Source organism: Benincasa hispida, unplaced genomic scaffold (assembly GCF_027475165.1).
Source record: "Benincasa hispida cultivar pf3 unplaced genomic scaffold, pf3_genome.v1.1 HicScf1241, whole genome shotgun sequence".
In the NCBI taxonomy this organism is placed as follows: Eukaryota; Viridiplantae; Streptophyta; class Magnoliopsida; order Cucurbitales; family Cucurbitaceae; genus Benincasa; species Benincasa hispida.
Window position 1 is genome coordinate 32,383 of NW_028325567.1, and position 14,043 is coordinate 46,425.

General features: G+C 34.9%; 1 protein-coding gene across 50 annotated transcripts in view; it reads left to right on the top strand.

Annotated features, from left to right (window-relative positions):
- Nucleotides 1-2,603: 2,603 nt before the first annotated feature.
- The window catches only part of LOC150031406 (pyrophosphate--fructose 6-phosphate 1-phosphotransferase subunit beta-like), a 28,128-nt gene continuing 16,688 nt past the window's right edge, over nt 2,604-14,043 (top strand). For 37 of the 50 annotated variants that reach the window (XM_090309006.1, XM_090309007.1, XM_090309004.1 and 34 more), the window contains exons 1-9: nt 2,608-3,147; nt 3,867-3,935; nt 6,698-6,780; nt 6,871-7,163; nt 7,295-7,400; nt 7,565-7,628; nt 7,960-9,134; nt 10,570-10,618; nt 13,932-14,012. In XM_090309006.1, coding sequence (XP_090165132.1) covers nt 8,982-9,134; nt 10,570-10,618; nt 13,932-14,012 — 283 coding nt within the window. In that variant the 5' untranslated portion in view covers nt 2,608-3,147; nt 3,867-3,935; nt 6,698-6,780; ... (2 more) ...; nt 7,565-7,628; nt 7,960-8,981. Of the gene's footprint in view, nt 3,148-3,866; nt 3,936-6,697; nt 6,781-6,870; nt 7,164-7,294; nt 7,401-7,564; nt 7,629-7,959; nt 14,013-14,043 lie in introns of all 50 variants that reach the window. The other 13 variants (XM_090309008.1, XM_090308974.1, XM_090308979.1 and 10 more) reach the window with 8 other exon arrangements.

A 14,043-nucleotide genomic window follows, 5' to 3' on the forward strand; every position in this document is an offset into this window, starting at 1 on the left:
CTAACATCCAATATACATGAATAGTTAAAAACGGTTCAGTTCGGTTTCAAATTCGGTTTTCGAAAGTGAAATCGAACCGAACCGAATTAATTCGGTTTCAAAATTTCTTCAAACGGGATCGAATCGAATTTTTCGGTTTCATCGAGTTTTCGATTTGATTTTTGCGGTTTGAATGACCACCCCTATAATTAACCACAAAACTAACCTAAGGAAAGGATGAGTCGGACTCCATTTGGACGCCATAGCCATAGGTAGCGTCTCAACACTATACCACTTCTTTTTTTAATTCGTAAGCCTCAATTTACATACAATACATCATAATACTCTCTTTGTTCTATTTTTTCCTCTTCTTTTCTTTCATTTTATTCCTTTCTTTCTTCACCTTTCTCCTACTTTCCCATTTTTAGCATTTAATTTTTATTTTTTTCTAATTTTGGAAGAAGGGGAGAAAGACGATGAAGGTGAAAAAGAAGAAGAAAATAATAAGATAAAAGAAAAAAGGGGGCGATGAAGACTACAACGGTGACCAACTATGGATGGAGAAGGGGAAAGAATAAAAAAATAAATTATATTTTATGATTTTTTTTTAATTTCTTAATAAAATAAGTTGTAAGTACTATTTTGGTCCCGAAACTTTTAACCTTGTTCTACTTTGGTCCTAAACTTTAAAGAACATTTGTTTTTGTCCATGAACTTTTATAAAGTGTTCATTATGGTCATTGGAGTTAATATTATGTTAACATTTAAGGATTAATTTTATTTAAAGATGAAATTACATTCAACATGGGTTGAGCAATATGGATGTAAAGTAAAATGTCAATGACCAACGCGTTCAAATAGTGAAACTTCCAAAATCTCGAACCCAAAATGACTTTTGAAGCCTTATAAAATCGTTTTACCACCTAATTCAAATGTGAACCCCTAGATTTTTTTCGCATGACTAACTTATTTGGTAACATAATTATCAAAAAATACAAGTCATCTCACTATTCTATTTAAGAGTTAATAGAATTTTAATAGTAGAGACCAAATTAAATGAACTAGAATGAATGTTTTTGAAAGTTTAAAGATAAAAATAAAACAAGATACAAAGCTTAAGGACCAAAATAGAATTTAAATCTAAAAATAAATTGCCACGTTAGCTCTCATTAGCCACACTGATACTGAAAACCTTACAAGTCACTAAAATGCTATTAAATTCAAACATTATGATTATGAGTTAAAATGTCGATTTGAAAATTTATGAATTAAAATATCGCTAAATCTAAATCTTTAGAATAAAAGTTGTGCAATCCTTGCATTTGAAGAATTGGAGAGCGAGAAACCCAGCGAGCGAGGCTGGCGAGAGTACAGAGAGCGAGATTGAAGGAAAATTGGAGAGAGCGAGAATTGTAGCGAGAAAGTTAGAGAGAGCGAGAGTAAAGAGGGCTACTTAGCGAGACCTGGAGCGAGAGCGAGAGCGAGAGCGGGAGCGAGCGGGAGCGGGAGCCGTTACGATGAAAAGCCTTAAGCGAGCGAGCGCGAGCGGGCGGGAGCGGGAGCGAGAGCCCTTACGTGAAAAGCCTTAAGCAGCGAGCGGGAGCGAGAGCATGCGAGAGCGAGCGAGAGCGAGAGCGAGAAAGCTGGAGAGAGCGAGACGGAAGAGAAAATTTGAGAGCGAGAGTGGAGAGAGCGGCAAGAAAGCTGGACAGTGTTTGATTTAGGTTTCAAAATGTAACGATTTTACTCTTGAGATTTGAAATTTGTTTTTATTTGATCCATACGTTTCAAGATTTACATTTTTAACCTCGATTTTTTACTAGCTACTTACTTTTTGTATTTGGTGTTAATGTTTATTACTTAATTTAAAAAAATACAAAGAATTACAATTAGTTAAGTTTTACTATCTTTATCTGTATTAAATTTTAAATTCACTTCATAATTATTTTAAATTAATTAATAGACATTAATGCCAATAACTAAAAATGAGCATTTAATGAAAAATTGAGGTTAAAAGTATAAGTCTTGAAATATAGAGACCAAATCGAAACAAAACTTAAATCTCAGTGGTAAAATTGTAACATTTTGAAACCTAGTTAGGGATTTCAAAACTAAACTCAAAACTTGAGGACTAAAAATGTAACATTTTGAAACTATTTCAAAATTGAGGAAAGAAATATGTATTTTTCCTTAAAATATATCAATGAGTAGAAATTCTTCAGAATGTTGGACAAAATCGATAGATGAAATGATGTAATATCGATCATTGGATCATTAGACCTTCATTTATTTAGTTCATCTTTAATATTTTCACAACTACTATTTTACTTTTAGCTGCCAATAAGAGATAGTTATTTTGAAATAGTATTTACTGTAACAAGAGATAGTTAATTATAATCTTATGGTCTCATCCGCCTCTTAATAGTAAAAGTAACGTAAGAGTGATTTTGAAAGGATTAAAAATACTTTATTATTATTAATAAATAAAAAAAACAAATACATATAAGTATAAGTTGAAGTTTCCAAAATTTAAATAAATAATTTAAAAAGAATCCCTAGTTGAATAATAAATAATTTGACGCCTCCATCTTTGCCTTTTTCTTCCCTTACTCATTCCCTGCAGCAGCAAACCCCAGAAACCACCTCTCTTTCTTTCTCTCTCCTTCCTATAAAAACACAGACAAGCCCCATTTGAATCTCTGCTTTCTCCTAACAAAAAAATAAAAAGTAAAAAAGCTGATAAAAGTGACAATAAATTTGATAAAAATAAATAAATATTTAAAAAATAATTTCCAGCTGGAGAGTGTTTGTTATTTATTAGCAAAACTCAACGGGCCAAAATTTTGAAACCCTACTCCTCAGACGTTGTACTTCCTCCAAAATTTTGAAACCCTACTCCGATCCCCTCTCTCCCATTGTCGCTCCCTTCGTCGCCGTTACAGGGCCAGACCTTCCTCACTTTCCATTCTCATTTCATTGTCGCTCCCTTCGTCGCCGCACTCTGCTCCTTCGACGATGACGCCATTGCTCGCCAAGTCACTGATCTTGTTCGTCGATGTTACTGAAGTTAACGGTGATGGATCTCTTTGCGACGACTTTATCGCCAGAGTTTCGGATCGGCTTTCTTCTGGCGCGTTGTCTTGGAGCCGCCGTCAGGTGTATAATATGGTAATCTTGTTTGTTCTACTGTTCTAGATTCGTGCGTATTTCGTTGTCAAAGGAGTGTGATTTTTTTTCTTTTTCCATTTGTTCCTTTTAGCTTCATTGTTATAGAATGCTTAGGTCTGCCTGTAGTGTTAATAAGAGACTGATTTCACTTCAACAGGCAGGAAACCAATTACACATGTTTTTTCTTCGTTTTGTTTTTTACTTTTTTTTTTTTTTTAAAAAATTTCGGGGAGGAGTAAAAAATTGGCTACTACTGCCAGACCACTTTCTCAGAGTTTAGTGGACACTTAACGAACCAGCCAAACAAATGACAATGAAAAGGAAAGTTACAGCAATAAATTCATAATGCTACAACAACCAAAGGAAACAAACATTACCTAATATCAAACTCTTCAGATTTCTGTACAGCTTCTTCAGAAATCTGTACAGCTTTAAACTATCGGACAACAAATTTCCATGGCCAAATTAAGAACAACGATGGCCTCGTGTCAAATCTCGTGCCAGGCCTTGAATTACCAAGGTGATAAACTGAATAATTCGAAAGAAGCAAATTATTTTGTACTGCGCATATGCATTTTTTATGACAAGTTCTGAATTACTCTTCATATGCAGCAAGGAGATACGGGGAGAGATCCTCTTTGTTCTATATAAATTGACCACAATTCAATATGCATCTAACCATAGCACTGAAAATGATATTCTCTCTGCATTTTGCCCAGAACTTCTGTTTCTATCTCTGGAGGCGCTCATGAAGACTCAAAATGATGATGTCCGATTGAACTATGTAGGTTTGTCAACTTCTTCAAAACCACTTTTTTTTTTTTTTTTTGTGTTTCCTAGACCGAACATGATGGCTAAATCTTCTTTCTGGTTTATAATTTGTAGCTGGTGGTGCATGAGTTTGGGTGATATTTTTGAATGTTTGCATTTGCGTACAAATGAAGCCCAGTTTCTCATTTTTCATCTTCTTTTATCTGATGTGTATTGATTTGTATACTGACAACTACCAGAATAAATGTTTTAAAAAAAAAGCTATGAAAAGCTATGTCATAATGGATGGAAAACTGAAAATGATGTATTGATTTGTATACTCATCTTCTTTTATCTGATGTGTATTGATTTGTATCTAACTATTCATGTTCATTCATTCATTGTGCATCACTACTAGAATAAATGTTTAAAAAAAAAGCTATGCAACATAATTATTTCCAACCTTGAGAATACTACATGATCATTCTATACTGACAAATAACTTGAATGCTTTGAGAAAATACAAGAAATGGATACTCGTGGTATTATGTCATAATGGATGGAAAACTGCATACCTTAATGGTTGCAACAAGGCCCAACCTGAAACACAATAAAGCTGCATTAGTCCTTTCTAAATGTAGTAAACTCATAGCTTTATTAAAAATTATAAATCTCTCTGCTTATCATAACTAAGCAGCCCCAAAAGAAATTAATTTTATCAGTACAAGAACAGCATAAAATGAACTAAAATATGAAAACCCCATAGAAAGATCCATGACCATCTTGTGGCAAGGCCGATAACAGAAAATTTTCAAACACTCTATGGAAGGAGTAGAAATTAAGTTTATTCACTACTTAAATCCCAATTAGAGTAGTGGCCCAAAATGAATAAAAAATTTGAAATTCCAAAGCAACAAGATAAATCGACCTATTTGAGCTCGGACTTAGGATATGCCATTCCACCAACAAAGTTGCTTGCCAGGATATTGAAGAAAGAAAGCAAAAGCTAAAAGAAAATGCAACTCAAAACATTTTGTTCATGTGCAAGTTTTTTCCAGACTTGAAGAACCATTTTACAAAATTCAGCTCAACCACATAGCTGTGCATCTACAGTATGGTTATAGGTTTCAATTCGATATTCTACCCCCAAAAGATATACCCAGATGACTTTTCATCTACCCGACCGACTTCTTAGCTCAACTCTAAGTTTCTAAATTCTGATTAGTCAATCCCGTAAACAAGATAAGATCACTTATCCAAAGATTTTAATCGACTTCTTTTCCAATAAATTAACAAACGCTGCCCTGAATGACTAAAATTTTGCAATGGCATATCAACTCTTAAGTTTCTATCAAAGGTCCTCTGCTTTCGTCAGACTAAGATCTCCAACTTAACACTGTGGAGCTAATAATTAGTTATCTGTCCTCAGAGGGCACTTCCATCAAGCCAAACCAACTATTGGTTGAAGAAAATATAGTGGATTATGTATTTGAGATATTACGATTTTCAGGTGAGCAATCGTAGTCCTGAAAATTCTGAACAAGCATAATCTGTCAGGGATAAAGATATCTAGCTATTTTTTTTAGATCGAAAGGACACAGATGTACAACCTATGAAACAAATCCTAATCGTAGTCTTGAAAATTCTTGAACAAGCATAATCTGTCAGAGATAAAGACATCTAGCGATTTTTTTTAGAACTCAAGGACACATATGTACAACCTATAAAATAGTTCCTGTTCAAGTAAGGTCGTAGATATCTAGCTATTTTTGTGTTGGTAAATACATGAAAACTAGTCAAGGTCATAGATATCTAGCTATTTTTGTGCTGTTAAATACATGAAAACTACACATTCTTTTTTCAAAATAGAACATATGCCAGAAACTTCGAATTCTAGGATAATGAAATGAGTTGCACATTGCTGAAGGTAAGGATCCCTTAACAAGGGCTTGCGTCTTCAGGCCCTTGATCTTCTTTCAAGAGCTGAATTGCCCTTCAATCAAAGGCTTGCGGTCGGATTTGCAACACTAATTCTAGTGTTGGGTCATGTTGCTGAAGTTCCTTTCCATCCAATTCACAGCCAAACACTTGGTCTCATTTTGAAATGCATTTCTCAGTGTCCTGGAGTAGTGGTTGTATCTCGTATTGAAGAACTAGTTCTTATTTTGACGAGTATGCTCCGTAAGAATGTGACTGGGGAGATGGGCATACATCCAGACACATTTGCAACAACCCGTGCAATCCTGGTCACGATTATGAAGTCTCCATCTCATAGGGTGCCACATCTAGCAACATCAATTCAAGAAGTATTAGAACATGTAGTTTTATTTCGTCTTAGTACATTCGAAACACAACCAGGTCAACTTTTACATTCTTTATACCTTCTCAAGGAGTTCTATATATATATTCAAGTCAATACTGTCATGGACAACTATATCACCAAAGAAATGAAAAATTGTGCTCTTGATGTATGTACAACACACTACCTTGGCTTTTAGCAACTATCAATGTAACTGAAGAGGAACTTGTTTTGGGGGTATTTGAAACTTTTCATTCGATTTTGCTCCAAAATCCTGACATCAGGACCATAGATTTTGCAAACACACTTCTATCTGCTTGTTGTTTGAGTTTCTCTTTTAGATGTCTAGGCTCATTTCTATATGAAAAGATGAAATGGAGAGTGTATCTAATGCTCAGTTCTCCGGTGGATGTCATCTTTGGAAATGATTTCACTGGCATTAGAGAACTTGTATCATTTTTTCCATCTGATCCAGTTGATTTACTGTTTCTACTTGGACAGGAAAGCTCCAATGACTCAGATCTTTCTTCTTGTTAGTCTGCTGTTTTGTTGTTACTATATGTAAGTTCATTACATGATGATAGGTAACACACTTTTGTTTCTTCTTTCTTGTATCCTCTTTTTGGTATATATCTGTTGTCTATGTACTCACCACATGAATACCTCTTTGCCAGACTTGTTGATGAGAAGATGGTTTAGCATGTTCCAGTATATTCTTGTCAGCAAAAGTGGCTTACTATGTGGATACCATGACCCATTTATGGTCACACAAATGGTGAATATATATGGGTTTTGTAGGTCTGTTGCTGATGCTAGTTGCCACACTTCCTACAGTTCAGAAGTCGAAAGAATATTGTTCTAATTGGTGACTGAAAGTGAGTGGGATATGCATTCTTCAAGGATTCATAGACCATCATTAGTATGGTTGTTTAAGCAAGAGAAAATCAAAAATCCATTATGTTATCAGGTTTTGAAAATATGCCAAATCCATTATGAACTTTTCCTGTTTTACTTAAACGCTCCTGTTTTTTTTTTTTTTTTTTTGTGTGTAAGACTCTGTTATCTATATTCCCCTTCTTTCTATTGTTTTCAAATTAGGAGTAAGAATATGAAGACCCGAGTGATTGGTTGCCCAAAAACTATTGATGGTGATCTCAAATCCAAAGAGGTCCCCACAAGTTTTGGATTTGATTCTGCTTGCAAGGTACTCATTTCTCTTTGTAACTGCTTTAGAATTCATATTTCGTTTGGACTCAACTTTGGTGACTGTTGCAAAGTTGAAGTAGTTTCTTCAAGAATTCAAGGAAAAAATGGAATGTCGCATTCATGAGATGAGACGCTTAATAGGCTCTTCTGATGTTTATGCAGATATATTCAGAAATGATTGGTAATGTGATGGTTGATGCTCGATCTACAGGAAAATATTACCACTGTAAGCATTTTACTTAATGAAATTGAAACTAAAAATAGTTCTGATGTGCTGACATGTTCATAATAACTGAAATATTGACATTACCAGTATTTCAAGTTCAGATATGTCCACTTTTTTTAAAATATATATTTATAAATAAGTAGATAATATCAATAATAAAGCCCATCTTGTTGCCTCATCTGTAAAAAACAGAGCACTTCACGGCTACTCAATTTTATTAACCTAATGTGAGATTGTACTTTTTTATTGTTGTGATGTTGATACCTTTTTTTTCTCACTCAAGTTTCAAGTTTATTATCATATTGCATTAACAGTGTACATATATCCACAGTTGGACGACTTATGGGTCGTGCTGCTTCTCACATCACACTAGAGTGTGCTTTGCAAACTCATCCAAATATTATTATTATTGGAGAAAAGGTAGCTGCTTTATTTAAACTACTTAAGATAGAAACCTTTGTCAAGGAGGACATTTATCTCCACATGCTTTACCAGATAGAAATCTTTGTCAAGAAGGGCATTTACCTCCACATGCAACCCTAGGGTTGTTTATTCCCTTTGAGAACTAGATTTTGTCTCAGTAATAACTAATAATCTCTGCAACAGATACTCTCATGTAAACATGAAAATTGAAATTGTTGAGTCAGTTAATATATCCTGTTTCAGAATTTCATCTTCTTGCATTTTTACATAGAATGGTAAATATCAAACAAAACTTAGGGTAAAGATAAAAATTTGTGATAAACAAAAGATTCATGGAATTAGGTTGAAACTTTTAATATGGTGTAATGGAACTAAGGATTGACATCCCATATCATATTCAATTGCCTAAGTGATATCGGATGCCTTTTTTTGTCAGCTTTGAAAAATTTGTTCTCTACCACCTAGTTGTAGTTGACTCATAGAGATTTATTGGTTTTGAATGTATGCAGGCGACAAAATTTCCAGACAAAAAATAATTTGTTTTGAATGTTGACTCATATATTAATAGAGCTTTAGTTTATAGGGTACATCGAATTTACAATGTGTTTTGCAGGTTGCGGCTAAGAAGCTTACCTTGAAAAACGTTACAGACTACATTATCGATGTAATTAGTAAATGTTTTGAACTTGGTTATTAATTATGGTGTTGTACTTATTCCCGAGGGTTTGATTGACTTCATTCCGGAGGTATTTCTTTTGTTATTGTAACTAATTGTGTTTATTTCTTTTGGTTGTATGCTCACTATCCACTAAACCCAAGATTCTTGGGATCAATATGTCATTCTTGAACTGATATCATATATAGCTCACTTTCTACAGGTGCAACAACTTATTTCGGAACTCAATGAAATTCTTGCCCATGATATTATAGATGAGGATAGGTTATGGAAAAAGAAATATTATAGATGAGGATAGGTTATGGGAAAAGAAACTTACTACTCAATCTCATCACCTTTTTGAATATTTTCAACAAGCAATCCAAGAACAATTGTTGCTTGAAAGAGATCCACATGGAAATGTCCAGGTAATTGTTTTTTCTTTTTGTTTTATACATGTCTTTCCATGTAACTGAGTTGAAAAAGAGAAGGCAAGAAGGTGCATATAATGGGTGGCCAATTCAAGTGGCAGTCACATTTCTTTCGGTACTTATTCTATTCGTGCTTGAACTTTTGCTGTTTTACTTATACGCTCCTGTTTAATAATTTAGTGATAACACATTATTTAGCACTTGGGTAGTAGGCAAGTCAGTTGAGATCTGAAAAACATGCATGTTGGTAAATGCATTAAGATCTTTTAAATTCATTTTTCTTGGGCTGTAAAAATCCATTCTTGATGATTCTTGATAATTCTTTAATTCATCTAACTCCCAATCTTTACGTTGATATCTTGAAACATGGGTTTGATTGGATCTTTGGACCTTTTTCGATATTGTTGCCTTCTTATCCCACCCCAAATTGCCTTAGAAACATCATTGGAGTCACTAGAATCACTAGAATTAAATTTCCAATGTGGATAATGATAGGTGCTTTGAGAAAATCGAGCATGGACAAAATTAGTATGTTGGAATTCTTCTTTTGAACCACTTGAGTCAGAATTCCAACTTTGTTTTTGGAAGTAAATTTTATTTTCTTGCCTATACCAACTGCTGATTTTTTTTTTCTTGGACGTCTTCTTTGATCGATAATAGTCAATTCTTGCAAAATCTTGATAAATCTTCGGTTTCTTCTTTCTTTCTTGGAATTTCAAGGGTTCCCCCTAATTAGATGTTAGTTGTTCGACAATGAGGACAACTCACAAAGCTTCCTCTTGTGATCGAGGTCACTAAGAGTTTCTTGGAGTTCCACTGGCGGCAGTCAATATTGGCCCACGGATGCTCTGGTACCAAATTGATGTCTCCTAAAGGAGATAAAAGGAGAATTCTCTCCAAGAATCAAGATTATGAATATTTTATTAGAATGAATAAAGTGTTTGATACAAGAGGGGAAGGTTCCTATTTGATGAAACAAAGAGAAGAGAAGAACACAACATTTTACGTGGAAAATCCTAGAACAGGGAGAAAAAACCACGATACAATCACTCTTTTTATTATTATTTTCTATGTTTCATACAGAACAGGGCACAAATATAAATAGAGATGTAGGAAACCCTAATACAGACTAGGGCAAGATGAAACTACTAAAATGCCCTTAGGGTTCAAAAGTGAAGTCCTTTTTTATTTTCAACATTCTCTCTCAAATTGGGGCATAGATGTTAATAAGACCTAACTTGCTGACACAAAAATCAAAACTCTGTCTGTTAAGTCCTTTTGTCTATGAAGATGTCTGTGACCTGTTGATCGAAAGAGATGTATTGAATGTAGATACTGTCACTGTCCAATCTTTCTTTGATGAAGTGTCTATCGATTTCAACGTGTTTGGTTCTATCATCTTGAACCAGATTATTTGCTATACTTATTGCAGTTTTGTTGTCACAGTAGAGCTTCATCAGATGATCACAATCCCGACACAGGTTTGACAAAACTTTCTTTAACCAGATTTCTTCACATATTCCCAGACTTATAGCCATGTATTCTGCTTCAACACTGCTTCTAACAACCACCATTTGTTTCTTACTTCTCCAAGTGACAAGATTTCCCCACAAAAAGGTACAGTACCCAAATGTGACTTTTTGTCTACAATAGAGCCTGTCCAGTCAGTGTCAGTATAAGTGAGATACCTCGTTTGTCAGTTTTCTTGAACATCTAACCCTTACTGGGAGTAGTTTGTAAATATCTTAGGATGCGTTCAACAACCTTCATATGCTCTTCATAGTGCTTGCATAAACTGGCTTACCACACTGACGACGTAGGATATGTCTGGTCTAGTATGGGATAGGTAAATTAGTTTCCCTACTAAACATTGATATCTTTCTTTATTAACAGGAAAGTTAATAGAGTCGCCAAGCTTGGTATTGACTTCTACGGGGTTATCAACTTTGCATCCAGTTATACTTGTTTCTTTTATCAAGTCAAGTGTGTATTTCTGTTGAGAGACTGAAATTCCCTCTTTTAATCGTGCTACTTTCGTCCCAAGAAAGTACTTGAATCTTCCGAGGTCTTTAATCTCAAACTCCTTAGCCATTTTCTTTTTCAGTCTGTCAATCTCTGTAGTATCATCGGGATAACACAATATCATCCACGTATACAATGAGAACGACACTCTTTCCTGACACTGACCTTTTTGTAAGCAGAGTGTGATCAGAGTGTCCCTGAGTATAACCTTGAGATTTAACGAAGGTAGTAAACCTGTCGAACCACGCTCTTGGAGACTATTTTAATCTGTATAATGACTTTCTTAGCTTACACCCTTCGTGATCAAACTGAGCTTCAAAACCTGGAGGACTCATGTAGACTTCCTCTTTTAACTCACCATTGAGAAATGCATTTTTCACATCTAGATGATGGAAAGGCCAGTCTTTGTTCACAACCATGTCGAACTGTGTTTAGTTTTGCAACCAGAGAAAAAGTCTTACAGTAGTCTATTCCAAAGGTCTGAGTAAATCCTTTAGCAACTAGCCTGACCTTATAACTGTCAAGCGTCCCATCAGACTTGTACTTTATGGTGAACCCCTATTTGCATCCAACCGTCTTATGCTCTTTAGGAAGAGACAGACGATCCCAAGTATTGTTTTTCTCAAGAGCCCTCATTTCTTCCATAATTGTAGTTTTTCACTCGGGGATTTCCATTGCTACTTATAAATTATTTGGTATCGTTACTGTTTATAGACTTGTAGTAAGAGCTCTGAACTCAGGTGAAAGGTTACCATACGACAGATAACTCCGCATTGGGTGCTTAAGGCAGGACTTGATTCTTTTTCTTAAGGCAATAGGAAGATCAAGGGAGGAATCTCCACCTTTTACTCTATCTGACCTTCCATTAGAAATTCCACACTTAGTCTCTAGCGTAGAGTTCCATTCTGATAAGCAAATAGTGACAATCATAAGGAGTTGGCCAAGTAAGCAATATTTAGGTTCTAAAAGATGAAAGTGAAGTTCAACAATCTCGAACCAGCTCAACTGAAGCTCGTGGTGAAAATCATTGTAAGAACTTTTCAAGTCAATCCAATCATGAGGCAATCATTATGCCTCAAGGACCAATGTCAAGAGCTAAAAAACTTGAAGAGGGATTAAACGCTTGCTTCCAAGCTAAATTTCCAGCCCATCACGAAGAGTTGCAACCCTTGAAGCTTCAAGAGTCACTTGGGCACCCAAAAGTCCTAATGAATCTGCAAAATTCAGATTCATCCCCGTGTTTAATGCTTGATGTATTAATTTATTTCAATGTATTTACATTTATTAAGGTTCATGTATGTCCTCAAAGAGTTTTTGTTGAACTTAGTCAATTAGGTGAAAAGTTGTGTCTTTTCAAATTGTCTTTTCCATCAGTATAAATACCTATGTAGTTTGGTCATTGGAACACACTTGAGATTGAATGGAATTTTCATTAAAGGTTTTGTCTTTCAAGCTTTATGCTTTTTCTTTGTATTTTTGTGTTTAAAATGCATGTATTAGAACTTTCAATCTAGTTTGATCAATTAGATTGTGGAGAGTTCGAATTCTTGAAGTTAGGAATAAGTTTTCCTTTCTTGTTGATCATCGATCAATCTTCCAAGCCAAATATGTTTAGCTTTCTTGGGTTGCTTACTAAACAGTTAATTGGGGTTACAAAAATACAAAGCATAAAGCTTGAGAGACAAAAACTCTAATGAAATTTCATTCAATCTCAAGTGTGTTCCAATGACCAAACTACATAGGTATTTATACTAATTGAAAAGACAACTTGAAAGGACACAATTTTTCACTTAATTGACTAGGTTCAACAAAAACTCATGAACCTTAATAAATGTAAATACATTGAAATAAATTAATACATCAAGCATTAAACACGGGGATGAATCTGAATTTTGCAGATTCATTAGGACTTTTGGGTGCCCAAGTGACTCTTGGAGCTTCAAGGGTTGCAACTCTTCGTGATGGGCTGGAAATTTAGCTTGGAAGCAAGCGTTTAATCCCTTTTCAAGTTTTTTAGCTCTTGTCATTGGTCCCTGAGGCATAATGATTGCCTTATGATTGGATTGACTTAGAAAGTTCTTCCAATGATTTTCATAACGAGCTTCAGTTGAGCTGGTTTGAGATTGTTGAGCTTAACTATCATCTTGTAGAACCTCAATATTTCTTACTTGGTCAACTACCTGGAATAGTTGCTTCAACTTGTTTATTCCCAGCCATATCAGCCACAACTTTCTTGGAACAATCATTAGTTTTGCTATTAGTTTTGCTATGTTGGTAAATGCATCAAGATCTTTTAAATTCATATTTGATAATTAGGGGTATCAAGTATCTAGACTTCCATTATGAACTCGTAAAGAAAATGCCCAATCAAGTGATGGGTTAGGCTTACAGCTACTTGACTTTCAAATGTAAACTTACCAATGGTACGAGCGAATGGCCATGAGATGATACGAAAAAAATTATACTTTGCTGGTTAGTGCTCTGTGTGTTATCTCTGTTTATTTCTTCTTTTGACTTATAGGTACAAAGGGATGTGTGGTTTACCCACGAACTTTGATTCAACTTATTGCTATGCTTTGGGTTACACTGCTGGAGCTCTCCTCCAGAGTGGAAAAACTGGACCAATATCATCGATCTGTCTGTCCCACTTCTTGTACCTCCTGATCATTTTAGTCTCTAACCTTTTAACCTTTCATTCTTTTTCTTGATATCAGTTTCCTCCATAGATTTTTTCCTCATTTCTATTACTTACTAGTTATGCATACCGGGTAGGAAATTTGGCTGCTTCTGTTGAAGATTGGATGGCTGGCGAAACTGCATTGACTTCGTTAATGGATGTGGAGAGGAGACACGGTATGATTTTTTCATGAAAACGTGCATTCCT